The sequence below is a fragment of the Kogia breviceps genome, chromosome 6, assembly GCF_026419965.1.
Source record: "Kogia breviceps isolate mKogBre1 chromosome 6, mKogBre1 haplotype 1, whole genome shotgun sequence".
Classification (NCBI taxonomy): domain Eukaryota; kingdom Metazoa; phylum Chordata; class Mammalia; order Artiodactyla; family Physeteridae; genus Kogia; species Kogia breviceps.
In genome coordinates, this window is record NC_081315.1 from 111,273,209 (window position 1) to 111,294,818 (window position 21,610).

Genomic DNA, 21,610 nt, shown 5'->3' on the forward strand with positions numbered 1-21,610 from the left:
ATAGACACTTTTTGAATGAACGATCATAATGTTTACAGATCATGTGTGAAATGATGAGAATTTTTGAGATCTGTCTGTTAGTTTAAAAACAACTAAATGACTTAGTGACAGTCATCGGGAACCTTCCTGGTGCCGTGCATATATTAAATATATCAAATATATATATATATTTGATATCATATATCAAATATTAAATAACTTGATCCTACAGCAATCCTATTATGTAGTTGTTATTATTACTTTCCTATTACAGATGAGGAAGCAGGTCCCACAGCTTGTAGGGGGAAGAGCCAGCTTCAGGTTCTGTGTATGTAGTGATGTCATTACAATAACAATTAACAATATCAACAGCTGCCAGTAGTAATGGCTTAGATGGCAGGAACACTAAGAACAAAGCAGGTCAGATCTATCAGGTAGAATGCTGGATGTTTTCTGTAAAACATCTCTGATTTTCACAGTGACTTGCAAAGGTAGTGAAATTACTGTTCCCATTTTGCAGATATGGAAGCAAAGCCCCAGAAAGGTTAAGACATCCTCAGGTCACACAGTGCTGGGTGGAGAGGCTGGGTCTGGAGTTGGGCCTGCATCCAAGTCTCTGTTGGGTCTCGCTGTGAGAGCGGAGAAGACTGCTGTCCCTGATAAGGGGGAGGGACAGACGTCTATTCAGGAAACTTCTCCTGGCCACCACTTGGCAGCCAGCCACATCGAGAGGCCAGGAATGCTAGGAAAAACATAGCCCAGGCCTGTCCATGCAGGTCTCCTGGGCCAGTGGAGAAGGGATAAACGTCCATAGAGTGGGCAAGAGTGGCCGAGTGTTCGCCGTGTCCACCCATGAACTCATTCATTCATTCAGTTGTCCATTTGCCAATGCTTTGAGGGCCTACTGTGTGTGGGCCCTGGCTCCACTGGGGATACTGACCACACCCATACCTGTGGCATTTGACCCAGTGGACCCCTCCGTGGACTCTCCTCCTTGGGTTCTCTTATGGACTGAATGTTTATGTCCCCCTGAATTCATACCCCAGGGTGATGGTATCTGGAGGTGGGCCTTTGGGAGATACTTAGGTTTAGATGAGGTCACGAGGGTGGGGCCCCATTATGGAATTAATGCCCTTGTAAGAAGAAGAAGAGAGAAGAGAGCTCTCCCTCTCCATCACGCGACGACACAGCAAGAAGGCAGCTGTCTCTGAAACAGGAAGGGGGGCGTTACCAGAACTGAATCTGCTGGCACCTTGTTCTTGGACGTCCAGCCTCCAGACCGTGAAACATAAATGCCTGTTTGTTTAAGCCCCTCAGTCTATGGTATTGGTTACACCAGCCCGAGCTGACTGAGGCCAGTTTTGTGATATTCTCGTGTTCTCTCTCCTGTCTCCAAGCAGTGTCCCCTCATGTGTCCCGTGTTGCCTGCCTTTAGCTGCACGTGTCCCCAGGCTTCTGTCCTTAGCCCCTGTTCTTGACCGGTGTGCCCCACCTGGACCAGTTCATCCACCTCTCCCACGCCGGCTGCTGAGTCCAGAGCCAGCACCCCCTCCTTACAACTCTCTGGGTCCTCCTGCTGTGTCTTTATCACCACGGGCCCCTCAAGCTCACAAGCCCTGAACCAAACTCTCCATCTTTCCCTACAAATTATCCTGTTTCTCCTTTGGTCTTTGCCTCTGCTGGGCCCTTCACCTTCCATATCTGATCAGCCACCTGTGCTGGATCCAGAAACTTCACTGAGTCCACGCCTCCCTTCCTCGGTGGCCACTTCCAGTGTTCTTGCTGATTTGTGTCCTTTTCTCTCCTCCTGTCCTGGCTCCAGTTCAGACTCTCTGACCCCCTTGTCTGGATTCTACATGTCTCCTGACCTCTCTTCCCTGGATCCACACTGTGGTGGGCGTGGGTGATGATTGAATACAGAGTTTTCCCTCTATAACCTAGGGTCCCTCATGTCCCCTAGTCCTGTGCTTTTCCAATAACATCAATGTCATCATCATTATTGTCTGAGTCTGCTCGGGCCACCATAACAAAGTACCATGGACTGAGGGGCTTAAACAATGGCAATTTATTTCCTCACAGTCCTGGAGGCTAAAAGTCTGAGATCAAGGATTCAGCGGGGTTGGTTCCTTCTGAGGCCTCTCTCCTTGGCTTGTAGACGGCCGCCCGCTCCCTGTGTCCTCACATGGTTATCCTTCTGTGCATGTCTGTGTCCTAATTTCTTCTTCTTATAAGGACACCAGTCATATTGGATTAAGGCCCACCCTAGTGACCTCATTTTACCTTAATCACCTCTTTGAACGTCATTTCTCCAAATAAGTCCCATCTAAGGTTCTGGGGACTTTAGCATGGGAATTCTGGGGGACACAGTTCAGCCCGTAACCATCATCATCAATCATGTCACCATTGTCATCATCTCCATCACTCCTCGCCACCACACACACATTTATTGATCACCTGGTATGTGTTGGGCTCTGGTGTAAACCTTTCCATGTGTGATCTCATTTAATTTTCACAGGAGTGGGGAGGAGAGAGGTGAGGTAAACCCCCACTTTGCCTCCTCAAGGAAGTGTTCTCTCATGCCCTGCTTCTGCCAAAATGTCATCATCCCTCCAGTTTGTGGGCCAGGGGAGCTGCTAAGTAACCCATCCACTTAGAAATCACACCCTTCTTTGAACTATAGAATCTGGCTCTCTCACAGAGAAAAAGTCCTGAAATCTTTGAGTTCATCAGATGTCTAAGCAGCAAAGGATTTCACTATGATTGTCAAGAGCTATATAATCCCAGCTCTCTCTCCTTAAAAGTGAGCAGCACTTTCTGGGCTCTGGAGCATCCTGAAACCATCAGAGGGGGTGGCCAGTCCCCCCTCTGCCTCCACGCAAAGCCTCCGGAGCTTTCCTCCATTCTAGCCTTTGTGAGTGCTGCTTACCCTCTTGAAGGGCACACCCTGGATATGGCTGGGACCAAGTTTGGTTTGTTTCTGCCCCAGGGCCTGAAATAGAATCATATTTCCCCGAAGGTCAGGAAGGAAAAACAAAATAAACAGATCTTCTAACCCCAGAGGGACACCACAGGCCATGGATATAAAGCATTTCAATGAGGCTTCTCATCTTATTATTCTGGTTTGCGTTAGGCTAGTAAGGAAATTACATTGTGCGTGTGTGTCCATGTGCGTGCGTGCCTGTGTGCATGTGTGTGTGGAGGGGCTGAGGAGGGGCTCCTCCTCAGCCCCTAAAAGGGACCATCCCTAATCTCTAGCAGTTCATAACAATAAATTCATCATTTATTTGGCCCTGTAGGTGGCAGAATTTTAAGATGGCCCCCATGAGCATCTGGTCCCCCACTCCACTCCTGTGATTATATCACATTATATTGCAAAAAGGAGATTATCTAGGTGGATCATATCTAATCACAGGAGCCCTCTAAAAGCAGAGAGATTTCTCAGAGTAGTTACAAAAAGGACAGTAGGAGAGAGATTGGAAGTATGAGAAGCATTTGCTGTACTATTAGGAGCTTCCAGATGCTTAGAAAACTCCCACTTCACAGCCAGGAAAGAGACAGGCACCACCATCCTACAACCACAAGGAACTGAATCCTGCCAACAACCTTGATAAGTTAGGAAGCTGATTCTTCCCCAGAATTTCCAGTAAGAGCAGCCTGGCCAACACCTTGATTTTGGCTTTGTGAGACCCGAAGCAGAGAACCCACTTGCTTCCACTCAGATTTCTGAACTACAGAGCTGTGGGCTAATCAGTGGGTGTTATTTTAAGCTGCTAAATGTGTGATATTTGTTACACAGCATAGAAAACCAATACAGGTCTTTCCTCTGTGTGTAGGACAGGACCTGGGCCAGGAACCAGGGACATGGAGATTCCTGAGACAGGCCCCTGCCCCCAGGCACTCATGGTCAAATGTGAGAATCCAGAGTTCAGGCTGGAGGACCTCAGCTGAAGGCAAATGTCACTGGGGGGCTGCCATAGCACAACTTGATGGTGGGAAAGAGTAGTGGGCAGTCCTGGGGCCAGGGCAGGTACTGGGGGGGGAGGACACCGAGTTGGCCATCCTACCCCCTGACCCAGGGTGGCTTTTCTGAAGCTGTTGGGTCACGTGGGCATGTTTGGGCTCAGGGCCATCCAGGGCACCCGTCCCTGGCTTTCTCTCTCACCTTCCCCGAGCCTCTGCTTCCACCCTCCCCATTTGCCTTCATCAAGGAGTCTGATTTCTCTTTCACAGTGAAAATGGCAGCCCCTTACACCAGTTTCACGGTGTCTACAGATCTGCCTCCAGGCTGCCCAAGCTCTTCCTCGGACCTCACAGCAGGGCTGTCTCCTGTTCCCGTCCCAGCAAATTGATCGGTGATCTGACCCTGCCCCCCGCCAAAGACTCTGGCCCTTGACTTAGGTCGAGGGATGTCCATGGATGTTCAGTTGTTCCAGCACCATTTATTGAAAGGCTGTCCTTCTTCTGTTGAATTGTTTTTGTACTTTTGTCAAAAATCAGGAAATTGGTAGCTTGGTTTCCAGGAGAAATGGTCATGCTCTAAGTCACACAGAGTTTCTCTGTTTCAATCATTGTGTTGAGAGCTGGCCGGGACATCACTTTTTGTCCAAGGTTGCACAGCTGGTAATAACGAAAGCCTGCCTCTCCCAGAGCTGGTTCCACTCTACCAGAATGAGGAACCAAGTGATGCCATTTTGTTTCTAAAGTATCTTTTTGTTTCTACAACTAGACAGCTATCAGTATACATACAGGTGCATACAGCCACGAATGTGGATCATTTGTTTGGTCATTCATGTATCTACTTGGTCATCCTTTATTCAACCTCTCCTCTGGGCCAGGTGTTGTTCTGGGTGTTCTGGGTTGAATAGTGTCCCCCCCGCTCCAAATTCATGTCCACCTGGAACCTCAGAATGTGACCTTACTTGGAAGGAGGGTCTTTGCAGATGTAATTAGTTAAGATGAGGTCATCCTGGATTAGGTCCCTAATCTAATGACTGGTGTCCTTATTAGAAGAGAGGAGACACAGAGACAGACACAGAGGGGAGACGGCCACGTGATGATGGAGGCAGAAATTGGAGTGATGCGGCCACAGCCAAGGAGCAGTAAGGATGGCTGGCAGCCCCAGAAGCTGGAATAGGCAGGGAAAGATCCTTCCCTAGACTGTCTGGAGGGAGCCTGGCCCTGCTGGCACCTTGAGTTCAGACTTCTGGCTTCCGGAACTGTGAGAGAATATATTTCTGTGGTTTTAAGCCACCCTGTTTGTGGTTCCTGGTTATGGCAGCCCCAGGAAATGAATATACTGGGCACAGAGGAAGCACATGTATCTGAGAGAGTCTTTGCTTTGAGGAATTGTTAGTCTCTCTCTCTCTCTCTCTGTCTCTCATGTGTTTGTTACTTTCGTTGTCATAGATTCCACCTGTCAAAGAGCATCCAAATTAGCTTCTGTCCTGAGATTATTGCCATATAATATGAATTGGGCATATGATTTCCTAAATGCTTATAGATTCAATGTTTCTGCTGATAAGAGTATAGAGTGAGAAAAAAAAGGCTTTTGGTCTTTATGAAACACATTTATCAACTAGAAAACAAAACAGTTTTTAATGAGGCTAAAAGAAGCAGCTCAGTTTAGCAAACACTGGTTTTCTACTCTGTACGTAAGAAGTCTAGATGCAATAACTGGTCCAGCTCTGGCCCCGACGAGCCAGAATGGATGCTGGCCAAGGAGCTGGATCAGAGTCTCCAGCTGAATATCAGCCCCTGATGTAACCATGGATGAAATCTACACCTTAGGGCAGAGGAACCGTGGATGTGTGAGGGAGGCTCTGTGCAAAGATGGCTCCCTCCAGAGCCCTGAGTGCTACTAGCATAGACTTGAGGGTGAACTCATAGCCTTCAGCATTGGGAGTGAATATATACACTGTGCAGCCACTCTTCCTGGGTGGGAAGGTGTCAGTTCCAGTCCCACGTAGCCTGTGAGTCTGTGGCCTCTGACTAAGTAGGCTACCTGGTGAGGGAGGAGGTTACACACCTAGAAGATGGTCGTCTCCCTCAGTCATGGGGAAGGAAGAGACTGGTATTTATTGAATGCTCCTTGGAAGGCACTGAGCTTTGTGGTTTTGATGTTGTTACATTGCACTCTGATCCACTCAAATTGATTTTGGAATCTAGTGATCAGAGAGAGGTACTGATCTGATTTGATCTTTGTCCCAAGAACTAACCAGTTTTCCCAGTCCTACTTACCAAATAGCTCTTCTCTTCTCTGCTGGAGTTCAGCCTGAGCTTGTCAACCTGCAAAGCAGTGTTCCTTCCTCTGCTCCATCCCGAATCTCTGGTGGACATTTTTGTAACTCAGTTTCCCACAGACATCTTATCGCACGCAGTGACTGTTGAATGAGTAAATAAACTATTACTCTTACATCTGGTAGGATAAGACTTTTCTCTTCAAAACGTATTTGGTAGAACATTTTACCCTATTCTCACTTATTCTTAAGAATGATTTTGCCAGTTTGGGGAAACAACCTCAATTTTGATTATAGAAATGTGAGCATGAATTTGAGAGGAACTGACGGATGTCTTCTTGTGTCCTGAACCCTTTACTGCCGTATCCCATTCATCATCCTGACAACCCCATGAGGTTGGCTTCATTGTGCCCATTTCACAGATGACTAGGGCGAGGTGCTGAGACATGGAGGGCCCCCTCCTCCTTGAAGCTATCTCTAACCCCAGTCAGAAGTGAGGCTGCCATCCTTGATGTGCTCAGCACTCTCTTGGACTTCTTCCTTTCATGGCCATTCATTCAATAGGTATTTATTGAGCACGTACTATACGCCAGGCACTGTTCTAGGCTCCAGGGATACTGCAGTGAACAAAACAGGCAAACATCCCAGCCTTCAAGGAGTCAGCATTCGATATGGGGGTGGAGACAACGAGCAGGTTGACAAGAGAACAACAGATGTTTCAGTTTGTGAGGATGACTAGGACGGAAATAAGATGGTGATGAGGTAGCGAGGACTGAGGGGGAGGTCACCCAAGCAGGGCGGCCAGGGAAGGCCTCTCACTTCTGCAGGGAAGAGAGACCCAAGGATGGGAAGAAGCTGGCACAGGGGTAAACCAGAGCCAAGCGTTCCAGGCCGAGGAACAGTAGGAGAGTGCCTGGGCATTTGGGCAACAGCTGGGAGGCCTTGGAGGCTGATGGATGCCAAGGGAAAGGAGCATGCATGGGGAGGCTGGGAGGGAGGGGAGGACAGGTCCTTCCAGGTCATGGTGAAGAGTGTGATTGTATTACCTGTGCAACTGGACACTGCTGACGAATGAATCTGAATAGTACTTGAGTTGTAGGCTCTTGGGATGGTGGGCAAAGGAGGGAAGAGAGGACTCTTCTTCTTGGACCTGAGGACAGACTCAGACCCTGGGGTCAATAGGTGAATTGGTCCCTTTCTAAGAATTGCAATGGTCCCATCTGCTGTCCAAAATAACCCCTTACTGAAACCCCGAGTCCCTGCGAGGCTAATTCCCGAGGACTTGGTGGCTTGGTAAATAAGGGGAGAGGATCCTCTTGGGAAGTGCTTTTCCCAGAAAGCTCTTGCAGAGGCTGGACATGTCCTTACCCTGAAGAAATGTCTAGCTATCTTTCTGATGGGTTAACCTCCCCCGCAACCCCACCCTACTCATTCCTTTCCGCTCATACCCCTGTCCTGCTGTTCCAGGAACTCATCCTGCTGTTTCATGCCACTGGGTGCTTGTTTTCCTTGTAGCTTTTCTTGGAATCATTACTTCTCCTCCTCACCCCCTGGAGAACTCTTATTATTCCTCAAACCCACACTCAGTGTCTTGTGCTTTCAAAACTTTCCCTGACTGTCCCCAAAGGATGGAGTAGATCCCTCTCTATGACCTTGGTCCTAGTCGCTACGGCATCAGCACCCTGCAGGGCCCAGTGTGTCCCCTGCTAGGCTGCCAGCTCCTTGTGAGCAGAGCCCTGTCACTTGCGAAGTCCCCTTCTCTCATAAGGATCAGCACACCATAGAAATGGAAGATGTGAGGATGGACCTAAATCTAGTAATGAGAATGTCTTGTCCCTGCTTCCACATAGGGACAGGCTGAACCAAGGTAGCTACATTATTGCTTTGCTTCTCCCTTTCCTGGGCTCCTGGCCGATCACCACTCCATCTTTTTTTTCTTTTTCTAATGACTTTTTTTAGAGCATTTCAAGGTTCATAGCAAAATTGAGGGGAAGGCACAGAGACTTCCCATATACTCCGGCCACCACCCATACACAGCCTCCCCCATTATCACCTCCCCTACCACAGTGGTACCTTTGTTACCATCAATGAACCGATGAAACTGACACATCATCATCACCCAAAGTCCATAGTCTACATTAGGGTTCACTCTTGGTGCTGTGCATTCTATGGGCTTGGACAAATGTATCATGACATGGACCCATCATTATGGTATCATGCAGAGTATTTTTACGGCCCTAGAAGTCCCCCTTGCCCACTTTATCTTTTCAGAAAAATTTATTTAGCAGACTGTAACGTCATTGCTGGGATTCCACGTCCTTAATCACCATCATGTGGCAGTTCGGTTTCCCTGAGATTACAGCTAAATTTGCTTATTTCCAAATAGCCTAAACCAACAACACCAAACCATAGTTTTATTTTCCCTACTAGGCAGGACCCTCTAGTACTTTCCTGCCACGTTTAGAAAAACCTTCTAAAGCCCTTACCCCAGCCCTGTATGGCCAGCTCCTGACCTCATCTCTCCTACTTTCTCACCCTCTGGAGTTGCACTCCAGCTATCCTTGCCTGCCTGCTCTTCCTGCAGACCACCATGCATGTTCCTCCCCACGGCTTTGCACTTGCTGTTTCTTCTGCCTGCCGTTACCATCCCCCAGATATTTGCATGGCCTTTTTCAAGGATCTGCTCAATTGTCCTCTGCTTAGAAAGGCCTGCCCTGACCACCCTATTCTACTCCCAACATAGCTGCTGTTTATGCCTGTCCCTGGTGGGGTCGGCAGAATCATGGCCCCCCAGAGATGACCACGTCTCAATCCTAGAGCTGCATATACACTGCATTACATGGCAAAAGGGACTTTGCAGATGTGACTGAAGTTAAGATCTTGAGATGGGGAGGTTATCCTGAATTATCCTGTGGGCACAATGTAATCACAGGATCCTTATAAGGGAAAGAGGGAGAAAAGAGGGTCAGAGAAGGAAATGTGACCTTGGAAGCAGAGGTTAGAGTGATACGGGGCCATCGGCCAAGCAATGCAGGTGGCCTCGAGAACCTGGAAAAGGCCACAAAATGGATTATTCCCTAGAGCCTCCGGGAGGAGCTCAGCCTGCTGACACCTTGATTTTCATCCGGTGAGGACCGTGTCAGACTTCTGACTTCCAGGGCTATAAGATGATATATTTGTATTATTTATGCCCCTGTGTTTGTGCCTGAATTTGCTACAGCAGCACTAGGAAACTAATACACGTGGATTTATTGTTTTCTTCGTAGAATTTACCACTTCATACCAATGAGTTCTACGTTGATGGATTATTTGCCTCCTTGCACCAGAAGGTCGGCTCCATGGATGGAGGGTCATTTTGTATTCTGTTCACTGCTGGGTCCCAGTACCTAGAACAGGGCCTGGCACACAGCACACACTTGTTGTCACTTCAACAAGTATATGTATCCACTCAGTAGACCTTTATTTTTTCAACCAATAAATATTTGTTGAATAAGTGACTAATAGAAGTATTTCATGGTGATGCCTGATGCATCTGGGTCGTCCCTCCTTTCTGTATGGAGATCAGTTGTGTCCTATAAAGACACAACTATCTTTCCCAGTCCCAGTCCCTGGAGAACCCAGTCCCTGGAGAGCCCCTTCCTGATCTCCTACCTCACTGCACAGCTCATGTATTCATGCCTGTGTTTGGTCATTTCAGCTGAGTACTTCCTCTGTGCTACCTGTCATGTATCTTGGAGTCAAGGATGAACAGGGCTCAGCCCCAGAGACAAAACCGAAACCAAATAATCACCAGCATTATGTGCTGATTATGGAATAGTCTTATCCTGAGAAAAATTCCACCGGATGAGTGTGACCCCATTTGAGAGATGAGCAAACAGATTGTGAGATGCTAAGTGACCAGGCTGAGGGTCCACAGGGCAGCAGGGATTTGAGTTGATACTTTTCAGGGTGGCTTCCATTTGCAGAATCAGCCTTCTGCTCTGTCATTGCTTGTGGCCCTCACCCCGACTTGGGGAGATAGGCATCACTACTCCCATTTTACTGATGGGAAAATTGAGGCTGGAGAAGTTCATTTATTTCCTCAGGTTCACAAGGACAAAAATGTTGGGGTTAGGTTTAAAGCTAGCTGTGCAGAACACCGAGCTCTCCCTTCCACCTCTGCCCCTTACTACCTCCCCATCTGATAGGTCTTTTCCCTCTGTAGTCCAATGACCAAAACCTCAAATACTTATGGGATCAGGCAGGAAACAGAGATGTGTGAACTGGGGAGGCATGGGTAGTGGCAACTCAGAGAAGACTGTTGTCCTGTTGTCAGGGGGCATCATAGGGCCAGTTATGGCAGCTCTTCCAATTTTTGAAATGATGGCAAAAATCAGTATTTTGAGGTGAAATTTCCTATACACGCATGGCCATCCCAAGTGCAATGGTACAAGGAATGAACTCCAGGTTTCAGCTTTTTAGGGAAATGGAAAAGGGGGCATTTGCTTGCTGTCCTTGCTTGATGTATTTTTATAGGATATTGATTGGGGTTTCCTTTCTATTACAGATTGTTTAAAGAGTAGCTAGCCATATTGAAAATTCACACTTGGCTCTCTGAATAAGCTGCTTCCTGAATATTGCATGTTGAAAGAGTGCTATGAAATTCATTAGAAATAATTGGCCTGTTGGAAATGAGAAAAGAGCCCAGTAGCTCACAAGGTAGAACAACCAAATTTACCCAGTGTGATAATTACCATCAGTAGTTAATAGGCACTAATACAGTTCTCACTTTATCACCCAAGCAAAGTTTGGTCATGACTTAATCAGACTAGTGTTGTGTCATAAAGGTGAAAAGTGGGGAAAAGCTACTCATACAGAATAATAATGATAATCATACCTAATATTGGTAGGCATTACTTCAGACTCAGGATTATTCTAAATACTTTACCTATATTGATTCATTTAATATTCATGACAACCATAGATAGGTATTTTAGTTTACCCATTTTATAAGTGAAGAGACTGAGGCACAGAGAGGTTAAGTGACTTCCCCAAAGTCACCCAGCCGGTGCATGGTAGAGCCAGAATTCAAATCCAAGCAGCGTGGCCCCTGTGTTTACACCCCAAACAACGTTGTTCTTCTGCCTTTCAGTAAAATCACGATGAGGCTGGAAATTCAACAATAAAATAGTTAGCATTTACTAAGCTCTTACTATGTGACTATCTTTGTGTATCAGAGAGGAATGCTTCTGGCTTCTTGTAGTAGCAAATCTGACCTACAGTGACTTGAACAAGTAAGACTGCTTTGTTCTTTTTTTCTAATATAATAAGAAGTCCAGAGGTAGGTGGTTGCTGGCATAGCTTCAGAGGCCCAACAACAGGTAGTGGCTTCTGTGCCCATAAATCTTGGCCTTTTGCGTGTGTTTGTTGTTTCATAGTCACAAAATGGCTGCTGTAGCTCCAGACATCACATCCTTATTTATGGCAGGAAGAGGTGGGAGGGTTCAAGAGCCAGTCCAGCTGTAACTGTCCCTTTTCATCAGGAAAATATGCTTTCCCAGAAATACCCCCATTAATCTCCTGCTTAGATCTCATTGACTAGGCCTATGTCATGAGGTCACTGGCAGCTGCATGACTGTCTGTGACAGTGGAGAACAGAATTGTCCAGTGGATAATCAGGGATCACCTGGAAACTTGCAACCTGGGAAATGCAAGTTCTCTGGCCCTTCCCAGAAACTCAGGAGGGGACCCACGATCTGTCTTAACAAGCCTCCAGGGGATCCTGATGAACTCACTGGATTTGCTCAGTTGTGACTCATTGTCTGGGGCCGGCCACACTGCTCCCTAACAGATCTGAGGTTTCCTGATCAAGGATGAAGGGCGAGTTGGGCCTGGCTGAGCAGGCAACCAGTTATTTAATGGCTCGTGTGTCGTTTCATCGTTTGTGTGACAGCCCTCCAGGCAGGTGTCACTGTTGTGGAGCCTTTGGGTAAGGTCACTGGCACACCCTTGGCTTTGCCTCTGGCTGGCAATGTGCTGCCTGTTTCTACTTTAACAGTGTACTTATTACAGTGTCACCCTTGGCAACCCTGGTGTCTGGTGGTCTGAAGAAACACTGCTTTTCAAGAATTCACTGTGCAGAACCGTCCCCCGGCCAGCTCTGTCAGTGCTTGTGACTTCTTCAGGTGGGACAGCTGATGATCTAGAAACCTACAGGTGACCAATTGTCCCAGTTTTCCCAGGACTGTGGGGTTCTCAGGGTTGCAGGACCTTTAGTGCTAAGACCAGGAAGTTCCTGGGCAAACCATGACCAGATGGTCACCCTAAGCAGCCCACTAATCACCCCTCCTATAACCCCAGCCAATTCCTCTTGCTCTGGGCAAACAGCCCTAGGTGACAGTGCGATTTCTAGGAGCCGTCTTTGGCCTGGGACTCTCATTAACTGAAATCATTTCAATCTGATTATCAATCAAGTGTAAACCCTTCCCTTATTCACAGTGTATTCATGGAGGCACTATTATGTAAGTCTCAGTACACCAGGTCAGGGGGATGCGAAATAAATGAAAAACCCAGGCCACACACTCAGTCACTTAAATCCAATCTAGTCCAGTAAGCAAATAAACGTTAAATAAGTACCTGTTTGCCTCGTACATTATGTTAGACCCCCACCCCCATGAACACACATTTCTGTGTAGAGGATGTGGATGAGTGAGATTATTTATAATATTATAATGCTAATTATTAAAACAGTAATAGCTTTAGGCATTTGCCGAGTTGCTCATTAATTAAAACCCCTTCCAGTTATGAGACAAGACAAAAGAGGAGGCCAGTGGAGAACCAAGCCTTACCCCTAGAAGGGATCTAGGTGGGGTTGAGGAGTGGGACCCAGGAGGGCAGCAGCAATGGGCCCCATGATTCTGAAGCCCAGAATTAGCCAGGCTCACCCACCTGTTCAGCAACGACTCTGGACCCCGTAGACCTCTCCACACAGTGCCTGGCCCTGAAAAGCTTCTGGCAAGAAGGAGCAGAGGAAAAGCTTGCTCCCTGAAGACAGACAGATTCCAGAGAGAGAGCAGGACAAGCAGAAATACACCAGTGCAGTTCCTTTTCCAGCTCACCACGTGGACAACTTATACCACCTTTGATGGGGCAAGAGGCCACAGATGTTCACTGAAATATCCCTCCTAGAACCCAGAGGAGGAGCTGGAGGATGGCTCCTCATCCCCAGTACAAATAGCTAATGCTTTCTGAAAATGTGTTGTGTGCCAGGCACCATTCTATGCTCTTATGGAAGGTAGGCACCGTTGCTCCTATTTTACAGACGGGGTACGTGACACACATAGAGACTGAGTGACTCATCCAGCGTTACTGTGGCAGAGCTGGGTTATGGACTTAAGCAGTTTGACTCCAGGCTGGGGTCTCCTGATCCCTGGACCGATGTCTGCAGAAGGTTCTGCTATTGCACTAAGGAGAAAGTGATTTGTTGGAAGTGGGGGAAAGCTTCATGAGTGAAAAGAACATGTGAGCTGTGTGTCAAAGGGCAGGTAGGAGTTTTCCCTGAAATAAAGGGTGTCGGAGGAATGGCTTTCAAAGCGGGTGAAATAACAGCACAAGGACATGGCAGCATGAAGCAGCATGGAGCCTTCAGGGAAGTGGGGATGTTTATTGCTGATTGGTGGGGAGGGCAGTTGTCAAATGCCAACAGTGGTGCCTGCCTCCCGGGACCTTGGGGGCTTGGGATAGGATATGTGCATTTCCTAGCTCATTGCTGGTCACATCACAAGTGCAGTCCCAGCCCATTGCTTTCTCTCTTCCCAGTTTCTTTCCCTGGCAAGTTATGCGCAAAGGAAACCAATCTAGGTCAAGGTTTTGCTAAGTTAACCGTTAACCCTCTCTCTCTATTCTAAGCACGTTAGGTGTTAGATGGCGCACTGGATTCTGACGTTGGTTTGGCAGGGACACAGTTCAACATAATTATCCTCCATGGTGGTGAGTTGAATGCACGAGGAACTAATTGTATTCATTCACCTCCCCCTAACCTTGCCCCCATAATGTAGTGAACTAATCAGTTCATCTTTTGTAAATGGCATGTCTTTCCTAGTTACTAGAAACTGGCTGTAATTCAATCTAATTCAGAAATATTTACCGAATACTCATTAAGTACCAGGAAGTGCGTCTGGCATCATGAATGTGGGGACCTGCTTTCAGTCATTCCTTTAGTTGATGAATATTTGTCAAATACGACCGTGTACTAACGCCATACTAGCTGTAGGGATACAGTAGAAAAACAAACATGGCCTTTGACCTCAGGGAGCTTAGAGTCTAGTGGAGGATCAATGATCTTCATCAAATGCATGTAAAATAACACAGAATGATGTCTTTTGGAGCGAAGTCCCGGGGTGCTGTGAGAGTATATAATAGGGGGAGCAGACTTAGGCTGAACGGTCAGAGCAGCCTTCTCTGCTTGCAGAAGAATGAAGAGGAAGCAGAGTTAACAAGTGTAGGGCCAAGAAAGGAGCGTTAAAGGTGTGGAGAATGGCTGCTCAAAGCACAGAAAGAAAGCTTGCAAGTCTGAAGCTCAGTGGGTGTGAGGAGCATGGTAGGAGGTGAAACAGGAGAAGTAGCAGGTGCCCAATTGTGTAGCCTCGTGGCCATGGGGAGGAATTGCCTCTTTTCCCTGAAAGCAATGGAAGGGCCACTGGAGGGGCGTAAGCAGAGGACGAGCAAGAAGATCCCCCTCCTGAAGAGAGGTGGTTGGAAGACCACTGTGACGGTGTGGGTTAGACCAGAGGGTGGCCACAGGGTGGATGGATGGGAGAGACAGTGAAGAGGTGAAATGGACCTAACCTGGTGAAGGATTAGATGTGGGGTTGGGAGAGAGAGGAGTCCACGATGAGTTCCAGGCTTTGAGATTGTGAGGTCGAATGAATGTTGAACCGCTCCTCCTAGGCCGTGTTTCTTTTATTGTTTTTTTAAATTGATGTATGGTTGATCTACAATGTTGTGTTAGTTTCAGGTGTACAGCAAAGTGATTCAGGTGTATATTCGGTTTTATATATATATATATATTCTTTTTCATATTCTTTTCCATTATGGTTTATCACAGGATGTTGAATATAATTCCCTGTGCTGTACAGTAGGTCCTTGTTGATTATTTTTTTTATATATAGTAGTGTGTATCTGTTAATCCCAAACTCCTAATTTATCCTTCCCCCCTTCCCCTTTCCCCTTTTGTAACCGTAAGTTTCTTTTCTATATCTGTGAGTCTGTTTCTGTTTTGTAAATAAGTTCATTTGTATCATTTTGTTAAGAGTCCACATATAAGTGATATCATATGATAGTTGTCTTTCTTTGTCTGACTTACTTCACTTAGTATGATAATCTCTAGGTTCATCCATGTTGCTGCAAATGGCATTATTTCATTCTTTTTTATGGCTGAGTAGTATGCCATTGTATCTATGTACCACATCTCCTTTATCCATTCATCTGTCGATGGACATTTAGGTTGCTTCCATGTCTTGGCTATTGTGAATAGTGCTGCTATGAACATTGGGGTGCATGTGTCTTTTTGAATTAGAGTTTTCATGTTTTCTGGATATATGCCCAGGAGTGGGATTGGTGGATCATATGGTAGTTCTATTTTTAGTCTTTTAGGGAACCTCCATACTGTTCTCCATAGTGGCTGCATCGATTTACATTCCCATCAATGGTGGAGGAGGATTCCCTTTTCTCCACCCCTCTCCTAGGTTCCATGTTGGACCCATTGAGTTCAAGGTGGCTCCAAAGCCTCCAGGAATTTCTGTGTGGTAGGATCCATTGCTACGCACAGCCTGGAAAGTCATTGGCCATTAGGTGGTGACTGAAACCTTTGGAGCCAGTGAGGAGAGGAAGGTTGTAGGATGGAGGCTTGATGGAGTCCAGTAATCAATGGCCAGGAGGACAAAGATGCGTGTGCAAAAGGGCTGATGCATGAAATGGAAAATTGAGAGGGTGCGCTTCCACTGAAGCCATGCAGGTGTTTTGAGAAAGAGAGAGTGGCCAAGTAGAAGGGACACAGAAAGTTGTCCATTGGCTCGAGTGGCACAGCCATACGTTATTGGCCTGTTGTGCTATGGGGATGGGGTATAAGCCATACTGGAACAAGTCAGTAGAGGTAGCAAGAATGGGGAGCCCCATCAAGAAACGTGATGAAAGGGAGGCATGAGACAGGGCAATACCAGGACGAAGGTGTGGGATCATCATCCTCATCCTCTTGGCTCATGATATCAGTGGTTAGACAGACACCCAAGCAGGGAAGGACCATGATGTGGTCCTGAAACTTGGGGGTCCAGAGGTTCCATAATGGAGGTGGGATTAACTACTTGGATACTGAGGCAGGTGAGCTGATGTCTGAGTATGTAAGGTAAGAGTGCTTGATTGATGGACATGACAGGAACTAGAAGTAGGGCAAGGTCATCCTGGCAAAGGGATTAGCAGGTACAAGAATTTGATAACCCAAGTATCCAAGTTTTTCTCTGTTCTGCCTTCCCTCTGGTCCAAAAGATGTCTCTCCTCCTGTATACCATATAGGTGTATATGGTTGTGGGTGTCTAGGTATATGGCGAGGTGTTAACTGCCAAATATATGTGCTGGGAGGGGAAATGGAATATGCTGAGAAGTATCCATTCAGTGGTGGAGTCCTGCCATGACAAACATGATGCAGTAGATAAACCAGGAGCCGTTTGGAATAAATGGGTAGGTGTGCAGGTAAGGACATTTAAGAACCAAAACAAGGTTTGACAAATCTGACTTATTCCTGTTTTTCTCTTTTTTTCTTTTACAGTCAACTTTGACCATTTTCAGATCCTACGGGCCATTGGCAAAGGGAGTTTTGGGAAGGTAAGAATGATGGATTTTAACAAATTTCATTAATAAAATAGGAAAGTTCCGACCACTGGGCTTATGCCTATGAACATGTTTGTGTGTTTGTTTTTGTGTTGATTGCTGGGCACTGGGAATTTCCTGTTTGACAGAAAGATTTGAATTTGCTAAATTTGAAATGTGAAAGGAAGTCTGAATAGTTTCCTTTGGATATGCTGTAATTTCATTCTGAAAATTAAATTACAGCAGTCCTGCTTTAGGTGAATTACTATGGTAATTATTTCAAGATTGCTAATGTTATTTCTTCCTTGAGGATCTAAATAAGGAAAGTGGTAAAAACCCCACAAATTTATGTGATAGCCAGCAGTAGCTCTTTCCTGCAATGGAGGCACTTTAAAAAATTATTTAACAAGAGATCTGCCGGCTTAAATTTTTAAGTGTACAATATATGTATTGTTGTTGCCTATACATAGAACACTGTATAGCAGATCTCTAGAGCTTACTCATCTTGCTTGGCTGAAGCTTTATGCCCATTAGTTAGTAATTCCCTGTGTCCCCGTCCCCTCAAGCCCCGGCAACCAGCTTTCCAGTCTTTGGTTCTATGAATTTGAATATTTTAGATACCTCCTGTACATGGAATCATGCAGTATTTGTCTTTCTGTGACTGGCTTATTTCACTTGGTGTAATATCCTCAAGATTTACACATGTTGAACAGAAGTGGTGAGAATGGGCATTCTTGTCTTGTTCCTGAACTAAAGGGAAAAACATTCAGCTTTACACTGTTGAGTATAATGCTAGTTGTGGGCTTGTCATATATGGCCTTTTATTATGTTGAGGTTTCTTCTATACTCATTTTGTTGAGAGTTTTTATCATAAGTCGATGTTGAATTTTGTCAGAAGCTTCTTCTGCATCTATTGAGATGATCATGTGATTTTTATCCTTCATTTTGTTTATGTGGTATATCATGTTGATTGATTTGTGGATGTTGAATTGTCCTTACAGCCATGGAATAAATGTCACTTTGAATAGTGTGGATGATCCTTTTAATGTATTGTTGAATTCAGTTTGCTAATATTTTGTTGAGGATTTTTGCTTCTATATTCATCAGGTACATTGGCCTGTAATTTCCTTTTTTTGTGGTGTCCTTGTTTGGTTTTGGTCTCAGGGTAATGCTGACCTTGTAAAATTAGTTTGGAAGTGTTCCCTCCTCCACAGGAAGAGTTTGAGAAATATAGGTATTATACATTTGGGTGTTTGGTAGAATTCACCAGTGAAGCTGTCTGACCCTGGATTTTGTTTGTTGAGAGTTTTTAATCTCCTTACTAGTAATTATGTTTATTCATAATTTTCTCTTTCTTCATTATTCAGTCTTGGAAGATTGCATGTTTCTAGGAATTTATACATTTCTTCTAGGTTGTCCAATTGGTTGGCATATAATGGTTCATAGTAGTGTCTTACAATCCTTTGTATTTCTTTGGTATTAGTTGTAATTATATCGCTTTCATTTCTGATTTTATGTATTTGAGCCCTCTCTCTTTTTTTCATAGTGAGTCTAGCTAAAGACTTGTCAATTTTGTTTATCTTTTCAAAGAACCAGCTCTTAGTTTCATTGATCTTTTCTATTGTCTTTTTAGTCTCTATTTCATTAATTTCTATTCTGACTTTTATTGTTTCCTTCCTTCTGGTAACTTTGGGCTTCAATTATTCTTCTTTTTCTAGTTACTTTAGCTTTATCATTAGGTTGTTTATTTGAGGTTTTTCTTGTTTCTTGAGGTAGGCCTCTATCACTATAAACTTCCCTTTTTGAGCTGCTTTTGCTGCATTCTACAGATTTTGGTATGTTGTATTTCCATTTTCATTTGTCTCAAGGTATTTTTTAAAATTTCTCGTTTGATTTCTTCTTTGACTCATTGGTTGTTCAGTGGCATGTTGCTTGTCTCCACATATTTGTGTTTTTCCACTTTTCTTCTTGTAAATGATTTCTAGTTTCATACCATTGTGGTCAGAAAAGACACTTGACATAATTTTGATCTTCTTATATTTATTGAGACTACTTTGTAGCCTAACGTATGATCTATCTTGGATGATGTTACATGTCCACTTGAGGAGAACATGTATTCTGCTGCTTTTCATGGAATGTTCAATATGTATGTATTAAGTCCATCTTGTTTAAAGTGTGGTTTAAGGCTGATGTTTCCATGTTGATTTTCTGTCTGGATAATCTTTCCATTGTTATAAGTGTTATAAGTCCCCTACCATTATTGTATTGCTGTCAATTTCTCCTTTTAGGTCTGTTAATATTTATTTTATATATTTAGGTGCTCTTATGTTGGGTGCATAAATATTTACAAATGTTATATCTTCTTGCTGGAGATGACTTTATCATTATGTAATGCTCATCTTTGCCTTTTATTAGTCTTTGTTTTAAAGTCTATTTTGTCTGATATAAGTACATCTACCCAAGCTCTCTTTTGATTTCTATTTGCATGACACATTTTTTTCCACCCTTTCACTTTCAGTTTGTGTGTGTCCTTACATCTGAAATGAGTCTGTGGTGGGCAGTGCTGGCCTTCAAAGTTTCTGCCAAAAAAAATCTGCTGATAGTATTATGGGGGTTCCCTTGTTTGTAACAAGATTTTCTCTTGCTGCCTTTATGATTTAGCTTCAACTTTTGACATTGTAACTGTAATGTGTCTCGGTGTGGGTTTATTTGGGTTCATTTTGTTTGGAACTCTCTGGGCTTCCTGAATATGGATGTCTGTTTCCTTTTCCCGATTAGGGAAGTTTTCAGCCATTATTCCCTTAAATAAGTTGTCTGCCTATTTCTCTCTCTTCTCCCTCTGGACCCATATAATGCAAATGTCTTTCTGCTTGATGTTGTCTCATAGGTTCCTTAAGCTATCTCCACTTTTTGAATTTTTTTTTTCTTTTTGCTGCTCTATTTGAATGAGTTCCAGTGACCTCTCTTCCAGATCACTGATTCTTTCTCTGCTTCTTGTAGTCTGCTATTGAACCCCTCTAGTGTATTTTTCAGTTCAGTTATTGTATATTTCATCTTTGTGACTTTTATTTATTTATTTATTTATTTATTTTTGCGGTACGCAGGCCTCTCACTGTTGTGGCCTCTCCCGTTGCAGATCACAGGCTCCAGATGCGCAGGCTCAGCGGCCATGGCTCACTGGCCCAGCTGCTCCGCAGCATGTGGGATCTTCCCAGACCAGGGCATGAACCCATGTCCCCTGCATTGGCAGGCGGACTCTCAACCACTGCGCCACCAGGGAAGCCCTGTGACTTTTATTTAGTACTTACTTATATTTTCTATCTCTGTTTAAGTTCTTTCTGTGTTCATCCAGTCTTCTCCCAAGTTCAGTGAGCATCTTTATGACTAACATTTTGAACTCTGTTTCAGCTAAATTACTTATCTCCATTTCATTAAGGTTTTTCTTTTTAACATGTGGTTTTATCTTTTCCTTTTGTTTGGAACAAATTCCTTTCTTGTCTCATTTTGCTTGACTCTCTGTATGTTCCTATGTATTAGGCAAAACAGCTATCTTTCCCAGTCTTGAAGTAGTGGCCTTGTGAAGGAGATGAACCTTCTTGTTTAACCTTGCCCTAGCTCTTGGTTATATTTTGAACCATTGTGATTGTCATAGCACCATGATTTATTCTTGGTAATTTGCAGTTGTTGAAGACTTGTGAGTGTTCCAGAGGGTGGGATCTCAGTTAGTCCTTAATTTAAGGCTGATTAGAAACTAGGCAGCAGCTTTTAAGGTATGCAAGTATACACAGTACTGTGAAAATGCGATTGTAAACCTTGCTGGCCTCTGCCCCAGGTGATCTACAGGTGTCCCATTAGTGAAGTTGCAAAAATCGGGACTCCAGGTGAGTGTTTGATTTCATTTCTGGGAGGTACCAGTGAGCTGTAGTGAGGTCAAGGGAGAGCACAAAGGTGATATCCCCTAGACCTTCCATAGCCTCTAGACATATGGAAAACTGGAAGCCTGTCCATCAGGCTGAAACTTCAAGACAGGTAAATAGGCTTTTTCACAGGAAGACTGGGGGTGCATCACAGTCAGCTGTCTGTGCAGTAACTGGAGTGTGGTAACCTGCCAAGAATAGTCTCTCAGATTGTTTCAGACCCATGGGGTCTCAAAACACAATCCCCCCTGGACACCAGAGCCAGGTGCTCAAGAGGCATACACTGTATGGGCTGTATGTGCCAACTGGCTTTGGCAGGGCTGCAGAAGTGGCATGAGAATGGGGCATGTATACTGGGACTAACAAGGTGGAGAGAGAGCACAAAAATGGCACCTGCCAGCTTCTGTCTCAAGGAAGAGTCCCAACAAATTCCTGCCCCTTCAGCAGATGCTTTAAGATTAGTAAATAAATCTCCTTCACATATGGTCTAGACCTTTTCATACTGTTGCTTTTGTGCTGGGTCCCAGGGCAAGTGAGTCCGTGTGCGAGCCCTTTAAGAGTGCGTTCCCTGTTCCCTACAGCCCTATGGTTCTTCTGGATGTAAGTCCTGTTGGTTTTCAAAGCCAGGCATTTTTG

The 21,610-nt window shown here is 45.0% G+C and overlaps 1 protein-coding gene across 3 annotated transcripts in view; it reads left to right on the forward strand.

Annotated features, from left to right (window-relative positions):
• STK32B (serine/threonine kinase 32B) overlaps nt 1-21,610 on the forward strand; it is a 338,968-nt gene that overhangs the window by 79,910 nt on the left and 237,448 nt on the right. For all 3 annotated transcript variants that reach the window (XM_059066571.2, XM_067036963.1, XM_067036964.1), the window contains exon 2: nt 17,017-17,072. In XM_059066571.2, the coding sequence (XP_058922554.1) occupies nt 17,017-17,072 (56 nt within the window). The remainder of the gene's footprint in view (nt 1-17,016; nt 17,073-21,610) is intronic.